Raw genomic sequence first — 19216 nt, forward strand, 5'->3', positions numbered from 1 at the left:
TCATACGCGTTATTAAAAATGCCTCTCGTTTTTTTACAAGCGAAGACCTGTTTTTAATAGTTTTTAAGCTAATGATCTAGTGCTACTCTCTACGGTAAACTTACCTAAGCGAGTAATCGCTAATGTGGGTATCAGTAAGCTACTACCCAAGTTCATTGGTCCTTTTCGTGTACTGCGTCGCAGAGGCAATGCGTACACAATAGAATTGCCACGCAGGATGCGAACGCATCCTACGTTTTATGTTGGTCGGCTCCGCCGGTACCATCAGTACGCGGCTTCTTCCGAGGACGATTTGACCACCCTTTTTAAGAATCCTCAAAAGATTCTTGTGATCTCGAACCAGTCATCCAAATCCAGTACGATGTAATCATCATCGTACTGTAATTTTTTTAACACTTACACAGTAGTGAAATTTCACTACGCGTTTCTTCACTGTTATCGATGCGCCTGTCGCTAGACGCACCGTCATCCTCGTTGGAGGGATATCGCGCTCAACATATTTGAGCCTACGACTCTCTAGCGACTGGCGACGAATAAAGTTATTCGACGCTCCACAGTCCACTAGGGCTCTGAGTGACAAATCATTTGTCACTTTTAATTTCAAAGTGATGAGGGATACCTCATCACCAGATGCAGAGACGCATAATGATTGTGTGTCTGGAGCAAATTTAGTCAAGAGATTTGCAAATTCTCTTGAGGTTGTTGGATCAGTAGGGCGTTGCGCTCCTACTGACCCCGACCATTTTTTGGCGGTCCGCCTCGCTTATGCGATTGCGCAACAACGTCGGATCCGCGACCGTTGCCTTTTTTGGCATACAGTCCAATATTACGTTCAGTACCTTTCGGTGCTGGGCGTGGGGCACTACACTCATGAGCGTAGTGTCCTAATTTTTGGCAGCGATGGCATTTCTGCGATCGCTTATTGCTCGAAAAGCGAGGTCTCTCCCTTTCGACGTAAGAGAGGTCCATGGGTTCTGGATCTCCTAACTCGTATCGTCTTGGTGGACGATATGATGATGAACTAGCTTAAGCCTGTCTCAAGCTAAAGTCCTCCTGTTCCGCAACGGATATTGCTTCTTCAAGCGTATCCAGTTCCAAGCGGAACAGGTGGGTCTTTATGGGACCATCCGTAAGACCTTGCATGAACACCGTAATCAACGTTTGTTCATGAATTGGGTTATTTGTAATACAACTCGCTAGGAGTCGTATGTGCTGGGCATATGCGTGAACATCACGCTTGCCTTGGTTGAGTTTCAGAAGCTCTGAACGAGCTCTGAACTCAGCCCTTGGTGGTTCAAATGTCTGTTTGAGCCGGGCTTTAAAAGCCTCTAGCGACCCAGAGACGTATGGGTCGCGCAACTTAAGGCCCAATGCCCAAGTTTTGGCACGACCTGCCATATTTGATTGAGCGAATGCGACTTGCATTTGCTCGTCGATGATGTGACGTGCCCTTATGGCATCGTCCATCTCGACAAACCATCTCAAGAGGGAGTCTTCTTCGACTGCCCTATACTTAGAAATGTCAATTTTGAAGGTTTCGGGACGACGCGTTTGCGTTATCCCAGGTACAGGGGCCTGTACCTGTTGTAATCTCAAAAGGTCTGCCTGTTGAGAGCCTTGCTTATTCAGCAAGGCTACTTTTTCCTTCATCTCGTCAAGTTCATGTTGTATGAACTTGGCGATGTCCAAATTGGACAGCAATGCCAAGATTGCATCGGTTCATACGGTCAAACTCATTCGTTCGACCGCACTCCTTTCTATATCACTTAGAAAGGAGTAGCTTTCAGGGGAAACGTGATGCGCATTCCCACTATCATCTAACATGTCCATGTTCGATGTGGGAAATGTGGTCCTTGGACGGACTACAAAGTGCTACCAGGTGTAACGGGGCACTTCGACTTCTACTGTCTCAGTACAAGTCCACTTCGCACTGCTTCAGTTGTGAGTGGTGCCTTACGTTATTTCACGTACACTTTACGTGCAGAGGAAGACTTCTCTTAAGGCAACTAGCTTCGAGAGAATTAAATGAAAAATGTATTAATATAATTAAGTGTCTCTTTTTCTATCTTTGTAAATGCTAACTTAATTATAATCTAATACTAAACATGTAATTGTATTCTTATCTCTATCTTATCTGTAACTCTCTCTTTGATTACTCCTACAGCTGATTAGTCTGCGGAATAAATAGATATAATGGTCTATACCTATTTATGGATAAGAATTCTGAATATTTCTATATAAACTAATATCCTCCAAATATTATCTACCTTTCAGATAACATATTAATTATCAACCTTTAAGTGTTAATTTCATGTAACGATACACCCCGTTACAGAGTTGCTGTCATCCGCCACGACATGATAAGCTTGTCAAGTCAAGTTATCGGCCTCCCATGGTCGGATGCCTTATATGAAGTAGCACCTTCACTATGCCAACATTTGCCGTCAAACGTGCTAGCCTTTAATCCCGTCCACCGGTGGATTCTGGTGCGAAGCAATGAATCTCAGCCACTGCAATGTTTATGCGCGTAAATTAAAACAGTTTTACATTCTTTTTGTCGGTTATTTTGGTTGGGCATAAAGCGAAATGTATCATTTTGCTTACTGGTGCTCACATACGACACGCATATGTTATTTAAGCTTGTTGGCATATATAATGCCTAATCAAAGCTCGTAGACCATTTATTATCCGTAAAAGTATCTGGTGGCCTTAATGGGCTGAATGGTGCAGGGGTAAGAAATTTAAAAAGCTATCAATCGTCACTAACAAATGTTGTTCGACAACCTTAACTGTTTTCCTCTGGTCTTGGATGTTTGGCTTATAAGGAGGGATATCAGTACATGTTGGCCAATTATTAGAGAAAAAATGGTTTTGAGGCAGTTTAAATGAAAACTGTATTTAATTTAATTAAGTTCTTCTGTTTCTATCTTTTTAATACTATCTTAATTATATACTATTACAAAACATGTAAATAAAATCTTATCTGTCTCTCTCTTGCGCGCGCGTCCAGCGCTGACTGGACCGCGGAGCAAGTATATATAATGGCCTGTATCTACAATGGATGGGATAAAGATGCCTTTATACAGAGGGAAATGAATTATGTTTGGATATCTACACAATAGTCCAGCAATTCTGTACTGCGCGCAGTACGTGGTCGCAAAAAGAGCGTGGTACGTCAACGCAAGAGATGTGATGATACGGGAACAACCTACAAGTGCTACCATTTGTTGTAAGCCAAGGAATAAAGCATTTTATTTCATATTAAGCTAAGCTAGACAATATTTATGGTCTGGCCCTACTTCCGGGTATATAGCTGATTCTAAATTTAAATTCAATTGAGTAAACCGTTTACCTAACTTATTTAAATTACTTATAAGATTATCGTTTAGATAATTACTTCATAGGCAGCGCTTCTAAAGCAACCTCGCACTACAAAGCACACCTTCGGGATTGCAAGGCAGCGTTTAACCGTCTTCCCTCGCGTCTAGTGAAGTAGTTGGTGTGTGGCAAACGCGACCTCAAGCAAACTTGTCCCTTTATAAAAGTAACGCCACGGAAGCGGTTCACCGTCTTTGCGTGCGCACTGTGCATTAAATAGTCAGTTTGTGACTGGATTATTTATAATATAATTAACTAACAAACGTTTTGATCCATTGGTTAGATTCCATATCTGTAGATGCGCATCCATACATAATGAGGGATTTGTTTGATAAACCTCGGCTTGCAGATGACGTCAATTCCAACGCTCCCTTTAATAGATGCACCTGTAACGTCATATACATAAGGCTGGGTCACTATGTTATTTTAAATCGAATGACAGATCTATCGAATTCGCACGAATTAGACCTACCGAATAGTTTACCGAACGGGCGTATACAAAATGCAGTAAGCCTGGTACACCACCTCTCTCTTTATACGATCTTATACGGTTGTAAAAATTGTCAACGGGAGGAACGAGGGATAGCGAGCCGTCAACGATGCGCTGCTACAGTCCTCATACACTCCTTAGGCGACCAATTTGTGCACCAGTGACTTCACACGGCACTCCTTATGCCACCTAAAAAAGGCAAAGCTGGTGGGTCGTCTGCAAAAGCACTCATTAACCCAACACAAAGCGTACGCGCCGCGATAGTATGCCGCCGTCGCTTAGTGTCACGATTGCAACGCCGACAGCTACTGCTGCTGTCGCGCTGTCAATTGGACAAAATGACCCATCCCACATACAAAGCATGAATGTAGATCTGTTGCTCATTGTCGACTATGATGAGACGACACCGCTGCCATCATCGCAATGTGGTGATGAAGTCAATCTGCCAATGGGGAAGGTTGATGGCGCTATTATGACCAACCACAACTCATCCCTTGCTTTCAACTGGATACCCCTAACGTTGCGAATCAAATCTTGCCTTCAGACTTGGGCTGCATAAACGAGACTGTCGTCCGAGAATAGTACAACTTGCTCTTTTAAAACGGTGCATCATCCATGCTGGTGTGAACACGGCTATTATTGATAGCAAACGCCATGAAGGGCAATTATTTGCTCCAGTTGCTACTATGTGCAATACATCTGCCACGACTCGATGGCGTTCAGTTTGGCCATCGTCTGGGGATGATCAGTTGTTGAGATATGGAGCTTGTTACCTAGCAGCTCAAACACATGACGCCAGAAACTCGTTTGTGCACTGGTGTTGGCATTGCCAACACGAATAAGCCCTTTCGCGTTGTCTGCGATGCAACGCATTTTCACAATCGGTAGCCCGCCAATGCAGAAAGATGACGACGGCTTTAACTGTGTCATCTCTTGCCGGTTCCAGCTGTTGAAAGCTGCGGAACTGAATTGCCCTGTGCATTACAAAAATCAATTTTCAATTAAGTGTTGCTCTTGACAAGCTTCGAGTGGACCTCTTGAGCATCAAATTATTTTTTGGTCAGCAGGGACACGCGTCGCTGGGGACCGCACACCTCTCGCTTAGGATGGCGAGGTGGCTTACATTATACTCTGAATATAATCTAAAAGTTGGCTACAAGGCGCGTAAAACGAATGTCTTGGCTGACGCGTTATCGCGCAGAGCCAAGACACCAGGAAAGTATGTCTCGTGCTAAGGCACGAGTTAACTCCTAAACGTTGGCAGCCATGAAGCTCTACAACGTGACGAAGTCTATAGCCTCCAAAATGAGGGAGGGCTACAGTAAGACTGGTCTTTGTTGCCTCCTGTTGAATCAACTAGGTAGAAAAAGGGCTACCTTCTGTTGCACCTGAAGGCAAAGCTAAGTTGCTTGAGTTACAGCAATGACCTGTTATGGCATCAGCTGTCACTTTATGATCCCTTGAGAATCTATGTACAGATCTCAAGCTGAAGATACTTCACGAGCTTCATGATGCGTCATCGAGTAGGCATATGAACCGTACAAAGGCATTCTTAGGGGTGTTAGAGGAATTGTCTTCGTAGACAGACTGAGCAGAATGGTGCATTTAGCACGGTGCATTAAGCACCGTGTAGCACCACAGTCTCATGCAAGGAGGCAGCTCTCTTGTTCCTGCATCTCGTGTGTTGACTACACGGGATGTCCATAGTATTGGACCGGGATCCGCACTTTACGTAGGTTACTTAACGGATGTGACCGCATCTATTTGCTCTCTAATCAAACCCATTTTGCATCCTTTCGTAGGAGGTTAGACAAAGGCTTAGTCCGCTATGCATAATTGTTGCTGTACTTATGCAAGTAATTAGCGAGCCCAAGGAAATGCCGCAGATCCTTTACGCGACGTGGGACTGGCCATTCCTTTACAGAATTTGTCTTTATGGGTCTGCTCGTACACCATGTGTGCCTACGATGCAGCGTCACACTGGCATCTTGTGGACCCCTGTTACGCAGTATTGCAAGTTGACGTACAATTAGTGTCACATAGACTCTTAAGCAAGAGTCCAAATGATGCTTGTGCGATTCTATTTCTTTCATGCCGTCTTTGACCCTAAAATGCACAATTATATTTCTTCAAAGCAATAGGGTGAGTAATCACGGTGCTGACGCATAAGAGAGCCATCACTCGGTTGGATGTCGCCGGTGCTTTTTTCGACCCGTGTGGATTTATTAATCCACTCCTAAATCGGTGTCTACTGCCATTTAAGCCAAATTATACTTTCTCATTAGTACCTGATAGTAGCCATCCTTCACATTCAACGCGGAAAAGGTTGTTGACTTTCCGATTAAGTTCAATTAACCATCTTTCGTTTGCGTCGGTATGGTGGTTATGTTCAGCTTATTGTAAGCGTGGAATACGCGCCAACCACCGTTGGTTTTGCGCACAGAAGGTCAGCCTGCAGCAAGGCGACTTGCTCTAACGTACGTGTCCCACCTTCGCCTGTCGAAGAACGCCTAAATGCAATCGATTTGCTACTTCGGCAACGACCACAGCCGATTCTCACCAAATATTGTGTGACAAGGCAACAGCCGAGCGATACGTCAATCTTTGTGTCTGATGGACCTAAATGGCTCAGCTCTTGTCTTGAAACACATCACGGTGTTTCCACAAAACCTTATAAAAACGGGCTGTTGATCAAGGCGTCCTAGCCTTGAGCAGCAAACCGTTTCTTTGTGTCGGTCTCTAAGGCGCTCTCGTTCGTTTAATACAACGGACAGCAGTCCAGAAGCTCTCTCCTGAAACGGATTCAACTAACATTGGTCTTTTCTTTCTTTAGTTCGGACTGAAATATATCCTTAGTCATTTCCGAGAGATTACTACCTTCTCAACACGTGCTGGAGCATTTCAAGTTAAAATGTCCCCGCCATCTTGTCTTAAGCAGTTTCGAACAACTCGTTCGAAGGTCGATAGTAGTTCAAGGGTCACTCGTTCCGACGTGCATTTGATCGTCCTTAACTGTCGGATACGCGTTTCTACAAAATATAGTATAGGCAAAAAGTAAGACTGTGTTAATATAATAAGTTCCTACATAACAATCTTTTATCTACTGTTTTAGATATGTTGATAACTAACTATGTGTAGCGCGTCCTTACGCACCGCCGAATCGCGTCTTAAAACGATTGGCGGGGTTGATTAAACTTAAATCAAACAACCGTCATGTTGCCTCTATATTACCAAATTTGGTAATATTGGAATTATTAAGTTAAAATTAATAAAGGATAATTTCTTGTACTTCTTTGTTTATTTCCTTGTATATCCTTCTATAGGAAATAATATTTATGTAACGGACATCCCGTTACAAGAAGCATACGTAGATCTTGCACGACGGTTGTCGCCTACGCTGGTGACGAGAGTAAATGCGAGCGTTTCTATGCTACATTGACGTACATAGGAGCCGTTCACGCATTTCCAGAAGCGTCTGTTCGAAATTCGTATCTAATTATTTCAATTAGTACCATTATATATCATGCTGGCCTTACAACCAACTTTCTCTATTTTTGCAATCTTCCGTCGTCATCAAAAATTATGAATTCCCCGCTAAATCTGATTCTGTGCTGGACGACACTCCACGCGGTCTCGAAGCTAGTCGAAAGGGAAACTTCCCTCCGATTCCGCACCCGATTGACCATCATTCTCATTCCGCACTATGGAGGGCATTCGCGTGTTTATTCCGGACGAGAAACTTGTGTGGGTGCCCGCTACCGTCTTATCAGTAGACGCGAGTGGCAAGGTCTTTCGTGTGCGTACGCAAACCCTGGCTGAAGCTTCGGAATCGCTTCATGGGTATCGTCAGGATGTGCCTGCCGAGGAGCGCACGATTGACCTAAATGACGATGGCATGCCTGATTCACTCCCGATGCAGAACGTTTTGGCCGATGGTGATGAGGGGGGAAAACATTGCGTTGGCGCCGAGGACATGTGCGAGCTCGGCCATTTGCACGAGCCCGCTATCGTTTACAACGTCCGCGAGCGTTTTCTTGCTAGAAAACCCTACACATATACGGGAAAGATTGTCGTTGCAGTAAATCCGTACCAATGGATCAAAGAACACTACTCCGAGGAGCTCCGAGACCGCTATACCGAGCGCCCTTGGGACACGATGCCACCGCACGTATACGCTACTAGCGCCGAGGCCTTTCACCACATGAAACAGCACCGCATGCCTCAGAGCATTCTCGTAAGTGGCGAGTCAGGATCAGGCAAGACAGAGACTGTGAAGATTATGATGGAGCACCTTGCCAGTATCTCTATGAGCATTGCAACGAGACTGCACCCGACCGAACACGAAGAGACAATTGTAGTGAAGAAGGTGCTTAAAAGTAACCCATTGCTGGAGGCTTTTGGTAATGCCAAGACTGTGCGCAACGATAATTCAAGTCGATTTGGCAAATTCACACAGCTTCTATTCAATAGCGACACCTGTCTCGTGGGAGCAGAGTGTCGACACTATTTGCTCGAGAAATCGCGCGTCGTAGCGCAGGCCGCAGGCGAGCGTAATTATCACATTTTCTACCAATTGGTCGACGCCAAAGAAAGCACGTTTGGCTTTACGAACAACACGTCTGCGCACGAATTTCGCTACTTGCAGGATGAAGCGCTCGTTTTAGATGGCAAGACGGATCTTGAGCGGTATCAAATAACCCGCGATGCGCTCTCTACCATCGGTCTTGACGAAAAGGAACAACACGAGCTCTTTAGCGCTCTCTGTGGCATCCTGCGTCTTGGTCAGCTCGACTTTGTGCCGCTGGAATCGAACAAGGACGATGCGAGTCAAGCTGTGGCTTCTTTAGATGAATCCTCACCGTCTGGAGCGGTCACAGCCGCACAGATTGTACAGCAGAAGAAGGAAATTATGCAGTGCGCGAAACTTCTTGGTGTAGAGGTGGCTGCGCTGAGCAAGCAATTATGCAGCCGTACGGTCAAAGCACGACAAGAAGTGTATTGCGTGCCACTCTCTGCGCACCATGCAAGCAACAATCGAGATGCGCTGGCCAAAGAAATCTACGCGCGTGTGTTTGGGTATCTTGTGCAACGTGTGAACTACAGTATCTCGAACACAGCTGACCGAAGGACATTGACCCCTTCGTACATGCACATTGATCTGCTGGACATTTTCGGGTTTGAATCCTTTGAGCACAACAGCTTTGAGCAGTTTTGCATTAATTTTGCGAATGAAAAACTTCAACAAAAGTTCACGCTGGACGTGTTCAAGACGGTGCAGGAAGAGTATGAACAAGAAGGCGTTGCGTGGGAGTTTGTCAAGTACCAAGACAACCAAAATATGCTGGACTTGCTGGAAAATTCCATGGGCATCATGGCGTTGCTGAACGAAGAGTGCGTGCGCCCGATGGGCAGCGACCTGTCGTTCGTATCAAAGCTGGTGTCACTGCGTGAGTCACACCCGCGTTTTGAGCGAGCGCGTTTGAATCAAATGCATTTCTTACTGCATCACTATGCTGGATCGGTCCTGTACGATGCGGAAGGCTTTGTCGAGAAAAACAAAGATTCACTTCAAACGGATTTATTAGAGCTACTGGGCTCAAGTTCTAATGGCTTGATGTCGATTGTATTCGGCAATGACAGTAAAACTGCTTTTATGACGGATGCAGATCTTTCTGTCCGTTTGGCGACGATGATGGAGTCAGGTCGACGCAGTGTCGTCAGTCGAAAGACGTCTTCATTCATGCAAGAAACTGTAAGTTACAAGTTTAAGGCGCAGTTATCTCTATTAATGAGCGACATCTCCAGGACGGACGTGCATTACGTTCGCTGCATCAAACCCAATTCACAAAAAAGCCCCAATATTTACGAAATCGATGCGGTGGTGAACCAGCTCCGGTGCGCTGGTGTTGTAGAAGCGATTCGTATTACACGCTCTGCATTCCCAAACAAGATGGCTCATGAGAAATTTCTGCGACGTTTTGTCATGTTGAAAAGCAAGCAATCTACCAAGATGACAAACAAATCGACGACAGTTGCCGATGCATGCGAGCAGCTCGGTCAAGAATTGCTGAGTACTAGTGCCTTTGATCGAACACAGCAAGGTTCTGAGCACTCCACAACACCGAATTTTGTCGTTGGCAAAAGCCTAGTATACTTTGGAAAAGGCGTGTTGGAATTATTGGAGCTCAGACGCACGACGTTCGTGCACGACCGAGCGATGGTGATTCAGCAAGCTGTACGTCGGTGGGTGGCACGTCGACGTATAAAACGGATACGCGTCTTAATCGCTAAGCTTCAAGCACTTCAGCGCTGTCGGACACAACGACGATTTTATTTGGATCAACGAAAAAAATGCGTGGTTGTGCAGAGCGTGTGGCGTGGAGTCCGATCACGCCAACGTGTCTACCTGTTGATGAAGGAGAAATGCGCTATTAAAGTTCAAACCGCGTACCGCAAGCATTTATTTGAAAGGAAGTATGCCACTTTTCGCAACGCTGTCATAAAGCTTCAGTCAAGTCTCAAGATGAAGAAACAAGTGGGTAAATATCACAGGCTTTTACGGGAACGGAAGGAACAGGATGCCATGGAGACCGAAGTAGAGCTGCTAAAACACCGCTTAGAAGATGAAAAACGCGCGCGCGTGGAAATTGAAGCAGAAAATTCATCGTTACAGAAAGAGTTAAATGAAGTTCGATTGTCGTCTGTGCCTAGCGCAGGAAATAGCATTGTCGAAGACGAAGCTCCTTTTCAGCATTTCAACAGCATACGGGCGAGTAGGTATGAGCGCGAGTCGATGGATGATGGCAAGTTGCTGGACGACTCGGAGCGCATGATCGACTACTTGCAAAAAGAAGTCACAAAGGGCCGAGAATTTATTAAAATGTTAAGCCAAGACAACGAAAATCTCAAAGCTGAAAACAAGAAGATTAAGGATGCGTACACGGCTGCGGGGGCATCGTTTGCTGCCCTAAATCAGCATAATAAGCAGCAATCCAAGGCGAATTTACGCCTCATGAGCACACACGCTACTCTAATCAAATCACAGGAAGAAAAAATGAAAAAGTACAAGAAGCAGGTAGCAGATCTAAAGGATGATTTACGGATGTTGCGGTCCGTTTACTCGGCAGAGCTCAAGGCTCGCGTGAAGCAGCAGGATTTCATTGTTGAAATCGCTAATCTCGCGGAAGTCGAGGGCGCCTCGATGGATTTGTTAGAGCGCATTCGAACGATGGCAGTGGACTTAAAGTCCACTTCTGACAACGAACGAAGGGGAAGCGAGTATTATAATCACCACTTATCGTAAGTTAATTCTTGCTGCTTAGCAAATTCGTTGTGTGACTTAGCTAAGTACCTTGTGGTGCTGTTGCCGCAGATCAGCGAGTAAGGTGTCACGAGATAACGAGTTTCGGGAGAGTCGGTCATTAACGGCAACGTCAGTGGACTCGCCGCCTGTGGCCGTGTCTATCGGCTCCGAGCCCTCGCACACTGAACGGCGCGCGACTTTGGATACCATTGCTCACAATTCGATGCATCATGGGGACTCGCCACAACAAGCGGACAGTCTGGGCTCTCCTGATCAGTCAGCTCTCAATCGAAGCACTTCGTATGCAGAGGACAGTCACCGCAAGTCGCGGATTGGTGGCATGTTTAAGAAAATGTTTAAAAAAGAGGAGTAGGTTAAGAAGAAATCGCGCATTACTTGTCACTTCCGACTATAACGGAAAAGGCAACACTTCTTGGTGGGCAAATGCTATAGAACTACCGATCTGTGCTAACAAATTATACAATTAATGGATAATCACCTACTATAGTCGGAACGATTAGATAACAACAAGAATAACCAAGAGCCACGTAAGCCTATTATTATTGGCGGATTCTCATCCTACAGAATGTAAAAGCGCTTTTTGATACAAATCACGACGATGGCTTCTTTGACTGAACGCTTAAAAATTTTACCCAAAAGTTAAAAGATTGAAGATCCTCGATTTGTTAAGTCGAGGAATGACTTCTTGTGCACGGCCGATGTTGCACATCGACTTGTAACCGCAACGATCGAAAACTTGGACAAATCAGAAGGATAACACCCGGTTTCCTTTTAGCTGCCTCAATTTCTTTCATGGTTTTCGAACTAAACGCGATGACATTCATGGTGTCACTCTTCTTATCACTCTAAATTTAAAACCTTATGGCAGTTGAATTATGTACTTGTCGGGAGTAGATAACAGCTGCCCTGGAGACATGCCGAGCTAAACTATAATTTCGAATGTTGATTAAAGTATCGCTGATGCCCGGCAAAAGAATCTGGTGCAGCTTATTATTACGAAAAATCCCAAGAAGACATGAAAAGATCCTTAAATGGAAAAGTAACGATTTAGAAGCATATTGTGACAAACGTGGAGGTGCATTCTTGTTGAACTGCTAAAAGTCTCACTCGTGTTTTCGTTATTTAATAAAAAGCTTTATATGAGTTGCACTGCTTAAAATTATTATGGTGCGCAAGATTCTGCTACGAGCTCGTTCACACGACCTGCAAACAAGGGTGACAGCGCCTTTTCAGATGTAGCAACTTGATGTTGCAATGCCCGAAATTTACCGAAGCAGTGGCCAAATGCCATCGCCACCACTTCTTCGACCGTACCCGAAGCTCGAAGTGCCTCAGACTCGGACCTCTTATTACGAATACTAGTTAGATCCTTGCCCGTGGTATTCGTGTCGTTTTTGATCGTAGAGCTGGCTTTAGCCTCGAGCGAGCCAGCCACGACGCTCAAACCGTTTAAATTTAAACTTTCTTTGTCGAATTGACAAGCCATTCGTGCCAGCTCGTTTAAAGAGTTGACCGTCGCATGCATCGCATTGCAGGCGGCATCAATCTCCGGTTGAGATGGTTGGGAACATTCCGCGATCTGATGGGCCACATTTCGCAACTCCAAGGTCGTGTCCCTTGCCGTTTGAATGTAGCTTTTGAGATAGAAGGTAGAGGTGTTGCCCGAGAAAAGCTTTTCATGGCGACTGTCAAATGCACTGAGATTGCTATTGAAATCACCGAGGCAGTTAAAAACATCCTCTGCGACTTCAATCAGCAATTGCTTCAACTTCGAAAACACTTTCTCGGTAGAAACGCGGTCCGTAGGACACATTGAGAGGTCACGTTATGAAATTAGCTTTGTTGAAAAAAGTTGAGGTGGATTTTTCTTGAAAATAATGGCTGCTAAGACACACCCGTTAAAAGACTGGTCTATTCTGTACCGTTACCCACTACGATGGCTTGAGAACGAATTTTTCACGAAAAGGCTTCGTCCCATGCTCTTTCGAGAAGACACACACACACACGTTTCGTCAAAGGCAGTCATAACGAATTGTGAACGCTACTACACAAGTCAATAAAAGCCACGTTTACAACCATGGGAAAATCCACTGATCGCAACATTCCTACTGACGACGAGTTTTATAAACTGGAGCAGTTGTTAAACCAAACGGCCGATGACGCGTCAACGTGCTTGAAGCTGTTGAAAAAGGAATTGTCGGAGTATGACCGTCGCAATGGCAATCACTTTGTGAACACGGCTACTACCTACATGCGTCGTGACATGCGCCATGCTAAAGACACGGCGATGGACATGAAACACGTGAGTCACAATTTGAACAAGGAGCACAAGTCATCGAAGACGGACGTTTCTTCGGCTCAAAACGTTACGCATACAACGGCGAAGGCTTTTGAGGCGTTGGAGATTACAGCTCGCAATTATGACAAGGAAAATGGGCAGCGAATGGGTGTGAAGGGTCGAATTTCTGCTGCCATGGGTGGGCATCATCACAAGGACGAGACACATGCGAAGGATGAGAAACACCCGAAGCATGGGGAGTCGAATGAAGGTTTGCTTGGGAAGCATGACAAGGAGTCGGAAGGTGGGATGTTTGGTATGAAGAAGAGTGACGAGAAGTCGGAAGGCTTGGTTGGAGAGGTTAAAGAGCGTTCGAAGGACGTCTTTAACACCAAAGACGAAAATGGAAGTGGCATTGTTGGAAGTTCTGAAACGGTTGAAACAATTGTAAAGCGAATTCTGCACGACCACTTCAATTTGAAGGCGCTGGACCACCAGATTAAGGCTGCCGAGAAGTCGCTATCGCCTTCGATCATGGAACGTGCGAAGGAAAAGATGCACGATGTGAAGGAGAAGCTCGTTGGCAACAAATCGGACAGTGCGCATGATGGTCATGGCGACCCGCATGAAAGTCACCCTGTACACGAGCGTGTAGTATCTCCTTAAAGGGAATGTTGGCCGAAAGTGACTCGTCACGTGTAGCACTTGAGCATGAGTTTTACATAACGCTTTAGTTTACTTTGAATGATGAATTGACCTTTATATGGGAAGTTGCAATTTTTACTATCACTATAATCAAATAGGTATCGCAATTAATTATAGGGGATGTGTTTTGGTGGGAGATAGTTATTACCACCGTACCAGTTACATGATAGGACAAAAGCTTGAAGCTTATTCTATCGATTATAAGTACGATAGACCTTACGCATTAAACCTGTTGCAACTGAACTTTTCTTAGGTTTGGGTATATCAGTTCCTACCTTCGCATTCCAGACCGAAATCATTTACAAAGCTACTCACACAGCAGAAGAGCCGAGATTTCGACGAAGATATTGAATTAAAAGGTGGATTATAAAAGCCCTCGATCCGATTTTTACATCGAATCCTCGTTCGCCACACTGATCTTTGCAGTTTTTTAGGACCGCCAATCGAAAAGTACTCATTTTTTTAGCATTGCGCCTCTAGATACTGCAACAAGTTGATGCATTGGTCGAAGAAGAGGAAACGATTGCCGGTGCGACAGCGGCTAAGAAACGCGCATGCCATTCAAACAATCAATCACTTAAAGCAAAGACGATTAGCGTTTTGTGTCTGGCCACGTGCTAACTTTTATTTCGCACTAGAGCTGAATAAGTAATCACGATAAAGAGACGATTTACACGGAGCCGTGATCAAGGCCTATTTTTCCTGCCACAGTTGCTAAAATTGCAAATTGTTTTCATTTCGACTACTCATTGTGTTGTATATTTGCCACTTGAATGCACATATAACACCCCATGATTCCATGGAGTCCTCACTACCTATTGTAACACTAGCCACTTGTCGCTCCGAGCTTGTTTAATACTCAACCATGCGAGTCGAGTGGTTGCTAGCACTGCTATTGCGTCGATGCTGTTGCGCTCGTCGCTTGCGTTCCCGTTGCTCTTCTTCGGGATTCATGGCAGGGACACTATATTCACAGAGTGAGACGTATGACGATCCTCGGTCTCGGATCGTACAGGGTGCGACGCTTAAAAACTTTTGCATGGCAAACGATTCACGCAAAAACGGCATTTGTTGCACTGATTGCAACAGATATTGAAAGCTCTCGCATCGGTATTTCACGTGCGACTGGTCGTGGCGTTTCCAGAAGGTCAAAAACCCTGCGTGAGGCAGTGGCGGAAGCGTAAATGTAACGAGAGCTTGCTCAAGCTTGTCTTCTTGCGTCATGGCTTCCTGTGACACAGGCACGACTCCGCGGGCCAATCGGGACACGGCTTTGCTACGGTCATAGGCCTTTCGACTCTCAAGGAGCTCCGTTAATTGCGTGTGGAGAGTCTTAAAGTCCGTATAACTGCGACGGATCGTATACGTTTGGAGTGGAGCGTCCGGGTGCACCACGTCAATGTGGTACATGACGCGCTTTTCCCGGCCCCGCATGGAAAAGCCCGAGAGAACGAGGTCGGAGCAGGCGCCCACGGATGACGCCGTCGAGGGCCGACTCGAGACCATAGAGTGGCCAAGCGTCTGCTGTCGACATTGTTGTAAGGCGTTCGACTGCTGCCGCCTGCTACCGTCGAATTTCTCAAGCTCAAGCTCGTCGTCGGTGCAGGACATCGTGGCATTCGACGCCGGATGTTTCCGCGGTGAAGCGCTGTCGCTACCAAGAGTCTGAGGTTTATTTTCAGGCTCTGGTGACGCGTAGAAAGTCGTCGAGAGCACTTTAATGGGCGAGAGTAGTGGTGTTGCGGCAAAGTAGCTCTCTGGCAAGCGATCTAACGCCGCCTCGAGCTGTTGCCCACGTGACACAAGCGGTTCTTCCATACACAAGGCAAATTGACTTATGAGTTGAGTTTGGCCAAACCAACGGGGGGGGGAGGGCAGCTGTGGGGGGAATTTGCGCATCCCCCACGTCGTTTAAAGTCTTCATTTCGTTTCAGTATGTCGGGTTTTATTTTCAGCGAAATGCCACTATTTCAAGGTGCGACGGATGATGTGATGCAAAAGTCGTGCAGCTGATATCCAACACGAATATCGCTTGACACACTTGTCGATTCGGGAAAATAGAGGGAGGATTGTTTTTTTTGCGGGTGCATTAGAAATAAAAAATAGTTGGGCACTTTCAACGGATTGCTGTTCTAAGGATTAGTATTTCGCGCAGGAATCGAAAGATTGGATGCTTACTGGTTAGGATCAGAATGGTGGCGAATAGACGCAGACATTGGACAAAAGGCGTCGCAACCGATCTTTTGAGAAAGTAGAACGCGAGAGAGCGCTTAATTTTCTATATGCGCGATCCGTGGCTGGTCATGCCTTTGCAGGGCTTGAGCATCACGTCCAACCAGTTGTACAGTACTTAAGACAATTGTTGCCCGTCGTGCAAAGCCTTGTAGCATGTGGCTACGACTGAAACAAGTACTGTAGAATCGCCAAGCGCATTGTCAAGTAAAGTTTGTCAGATCAGTTGAAGCCTCGACCTTCATTGCTACAATTTACGTAGTCCTGTCTTTTGTCCGCACGAGCAGTGGAATTGAAATTTTGGCGCTTCGCAAAGCATCACTACGATAGGAGACGATAGAAACGAAAAAAACATCCGTTCGCTTCAAACGCGGCTTCGAGGGCTTTCATGTATTTCTACACAATTAAAGTAATGCTTAACGACGGACGTCGTTTAGTAGTGTTTTTGATACCACCTTCTGACAAACGAAAGTTCTAAACCTGAATGTCGTCGCGCCGCGCGAGATGGAACAAGAGTGCTATAGTTTCACCACGATTAGACAAACTCAATTTTTTACAACCATTTCGGAGAAACGCATCCGAACACCTGGTGTCGAGGAACCTTCGTCTGAAAAAATAACGAATTGCCGACAAGTACTAGCAGCTCGACTTAAACGAGGTCCAAACTTATAAGTGATCTCGGCACCAGATCGCACGTACGATTTGATGCTGCTTCGATGGTTCATGTCAAACTCAAATCCTTGCTTGTGCGAAAAAAAAAATCAGCTGTGAGCCTCTTATTTGCCAGTGACAGTATTCAAGACTGTAACGATAGATTGTCGAGGCAAATGAATAGTTTTTAAGCCAATTTGCCGACTCGCCTGTGATTCGAAGCGGGTTTATAGTCGTGAGTTTGGCACGCACGCGTGCCATATCTTCCACCGTAGCGCATATTTTTAATCTCCGATTGTAATAGCGTCGATTCGAGCAAGTTGCGATATTTTTTCTTCTTTGAAGTGCAACTTAGAAAAGAAAATGTCAAGACATGGAAATGTCGCTTGTTTCCGCCAGGTTGTGCGTGACCAACATAGGCAAGTCACCGCACGGCATTCTTTGAACCACACTAAATTGTCCCATTTCGCATCGCGACAATCAAACTTGGCTCGCTTTTCACTTCCTTCCTATTTAACTTCGCAGGTTTGATTTTTTATTAAACCCTATGGGATATCTCATCTTAACAATCCGCTGCGAGAATGTTCAATCATTTCAGTTGAAACGAACAAACACCTTGAACTCCACGTGACAACATCTTATGGCATTTCCTGGACGGACAGGCATGAGCAATATAGCGCTGCCTCAGCTATTTGCCTCCTGCGAAATTGACTAGTACTTTATTCGAGGCTTTTTAAGATCATTGACGGCGATCCGAATAATAACAAAAAAAGGCATGCGAGAGCTGGAGGAAGCCTTTCATGTTTCGATCCCACCGCAAGAGATTCAGTGCGGTCACGTCCCGCCATTGGATTTAATCTTTGCGGCAAGTTTTCAAACATATTCATACACAATCTAAGCAATGAAATAAAGGTCAGGCTGTGACGTTGTTGTAAAGCGTTACATAGGTATTATTTCCTATAAGAGGAATAACGATAATTATTTCCTATAAGAGGAAAAAAATGAAGAAGTACAAAATTATTATCCTTATTAATTTTAACATTAATAGTTCCAATAATACCAGATTTGGTATCATTGATGCAAAAAGACATTAGCTCTATAGATTGGTTGATTTAGACTTAAATCAGCCCCCGCCAACACGATTGTGCGGTGCGCAAGGAGGTGACATAGTTAGATATTAATATAATAGATTCAGTAGTAGATAGAAGATCGCTACGTAGGAAACTAAATATTAAGACAGTTTTACTTTTCCCAAATTCTTAGCCTTTAAATTACCTTTGGTAGCTAAAGCCCCTTAGCTACTTAGAAAACCTTCCTCGGTACGCTTGTGTATGTGAAGTATGTCCAACTTAGCCGGACGGACGTGCCGAATCTTGGGCCTTGGGGCTCCATGTAACGGGTGTTTCGTTACATGAAATTAACACTTAAGGTTGCAAATTAATATATTATCTAAAAGGTAGATAATATTTGGAGAATATTATTTTAAATAGTAATGTTCAGAATTCTTATCCATAAATAGGTATAGACCATTATATCTATTTATTCCGCAGACTAATCAGCTGTAGATATAAACAAAAGAGAGAGACAGATAAGATAAGATGAGAATTCAGTTGCATGTTTAGTATTAGTTTAGAATTAAGTTAGAGCTGACAGATAGAAAGAAGAGATACTTAATTATATTAATACAGTTTTCATTTTACCCTCTTTAAGCTAGTTACCTTAAAGAGAAGTCTTCCTCTGAACGTACTAGTGTACGTGAAATAACGTAGGCACCACCCTCAACTGAAGCAGTGCCGAGTGAACTTGTACTGAAGCAGTACAAGTCGTAGTGCCCCATTACACCTGGTAGCACTTTGTAGTCCGTCCAAGGACCACATTTCCCACATCTAACATGGACATGATAGATGATAGTGGGAATACGCATCACGTATCCCGTGAAAGTTACTCCTTTCTAAGTGACATAGAAGGGAAGGCGGTCGAATGAATGAGTTCGAACGTAGGAAACGATGCAATCTTGGCAATGCTGTCCAATTTGGACAGAGATGCTCTCGATTCAACCATCGCCAAGTTCATACAACATGAACTTGACGAGATGAAGTAAGAAGTTGTAACGGGCTAAAGTTGCCCTAATGTTACACAGTCCCCGTTAAGTACATTT

At 44.9% G+C, this 19216-nt stretch overlaps 4 protein-coding genes across 4 annotated transcripts; 2 read left to right on the plus strand and 2 right to left on the minus strand.

The window, feature by feature from the left end:
* The first annotated feature begins 7564 nt into the window (after positions 1–7564).
* Positions 7565–11905, plus strand: CCR75_003224 (uncharacterized protein). The gene is made up of 2 exons (XM_067961321.1): positions 7565–11167; positions 11241–11905. The coding sequence occupies exons 1-2, from the start codon at positions 7572–7574 to the stop codon at positions 11542–11544; spliced, it is 3900 nt and encodes a 1299-aa protein (XP_067819956.1). The 5' UTR covers positions 7565–7571; the 3' UTR covers positions 11545–11905.
* A 449-nt stretch (positions 11906–12354) lies between these two features.
* On the minus strand, positions 12355–13005 carry CCR75_003223 (uncharacterized protein; the record flags this gene model as incomplete). The annotated part of the gene is made up of 1 exon (XM_067961320.1): positions 12355–13005. One exon carries the CDS (start codon positions 13003–13005, stop codon positions 12355–12357), a length of 651 nt encoding a protein of 216 aa, XP_067819871.1.
* A 264-nt stretch (positions 13006–13269) lies between these two features.
* CCR75_003222 (uncharacterized protein) lies at positions 13270–14136 on the plus strand (the record flags this gene model as incomplete). The annotated part of the gene is made up of 1 exon (XM_067961319.1): positions 13270–14136. One exon carries the CDS (start codon positions 13270–13272, stop codon positions 14134–14136), a length of 867 nt encoding a protein of 288 aa, XP_067819870.1.
* Positions 14137–15027: 891 nt separating this feature from the next.
* CCR75_003221 (uncharacterized protein) lies at positions 15028–15993 on the minus strand (the record flags this gene model as incomplete). Its single annotated transcript, XM_067961318.1, has 1 exon — positions 15028–15993. The coding sequence occupies one exon, from the start codon at positions 15991–15993 to the stop codon at positions 15028–15030; it is 966 nt and encodes a 321-aa protein (XP_067819957.1).
* Positions 15994–19216: the final 3223 nt, after the last annotated feature.

Source organism: Bremia lactucae, linkage group LG4 (assembly GCF_004359215.1).
Source record: "Bremia lactucae strain SF5 linkage group LG4, whole genome shotgun sequence".
Classification (NCBI taxonomy): domain Eukaryota; phylum Oomycota; class Peronosporomycetes; order Peronosporales; family Peronosporaceae; genus Bremia; species Bremia lactucae.

Excerpts from the sequence above, each read along its gene's own strand:
- CCR75_003224 (XM_067961321.1), top strand. The coding sequence starts at position 7,572 with ATGGAGGGCATTCGCGTGTTTATTCCGGACGAGAAACTTGTGTGGGTG. Across the intron at positions 11,168-11,240 it reads TATTATAATCACCACTTATC|ATCAGCGAGTAAGGTGTCAC; the intron begins GTAAGTTAATTC and ends CTGTTGCCGCAG.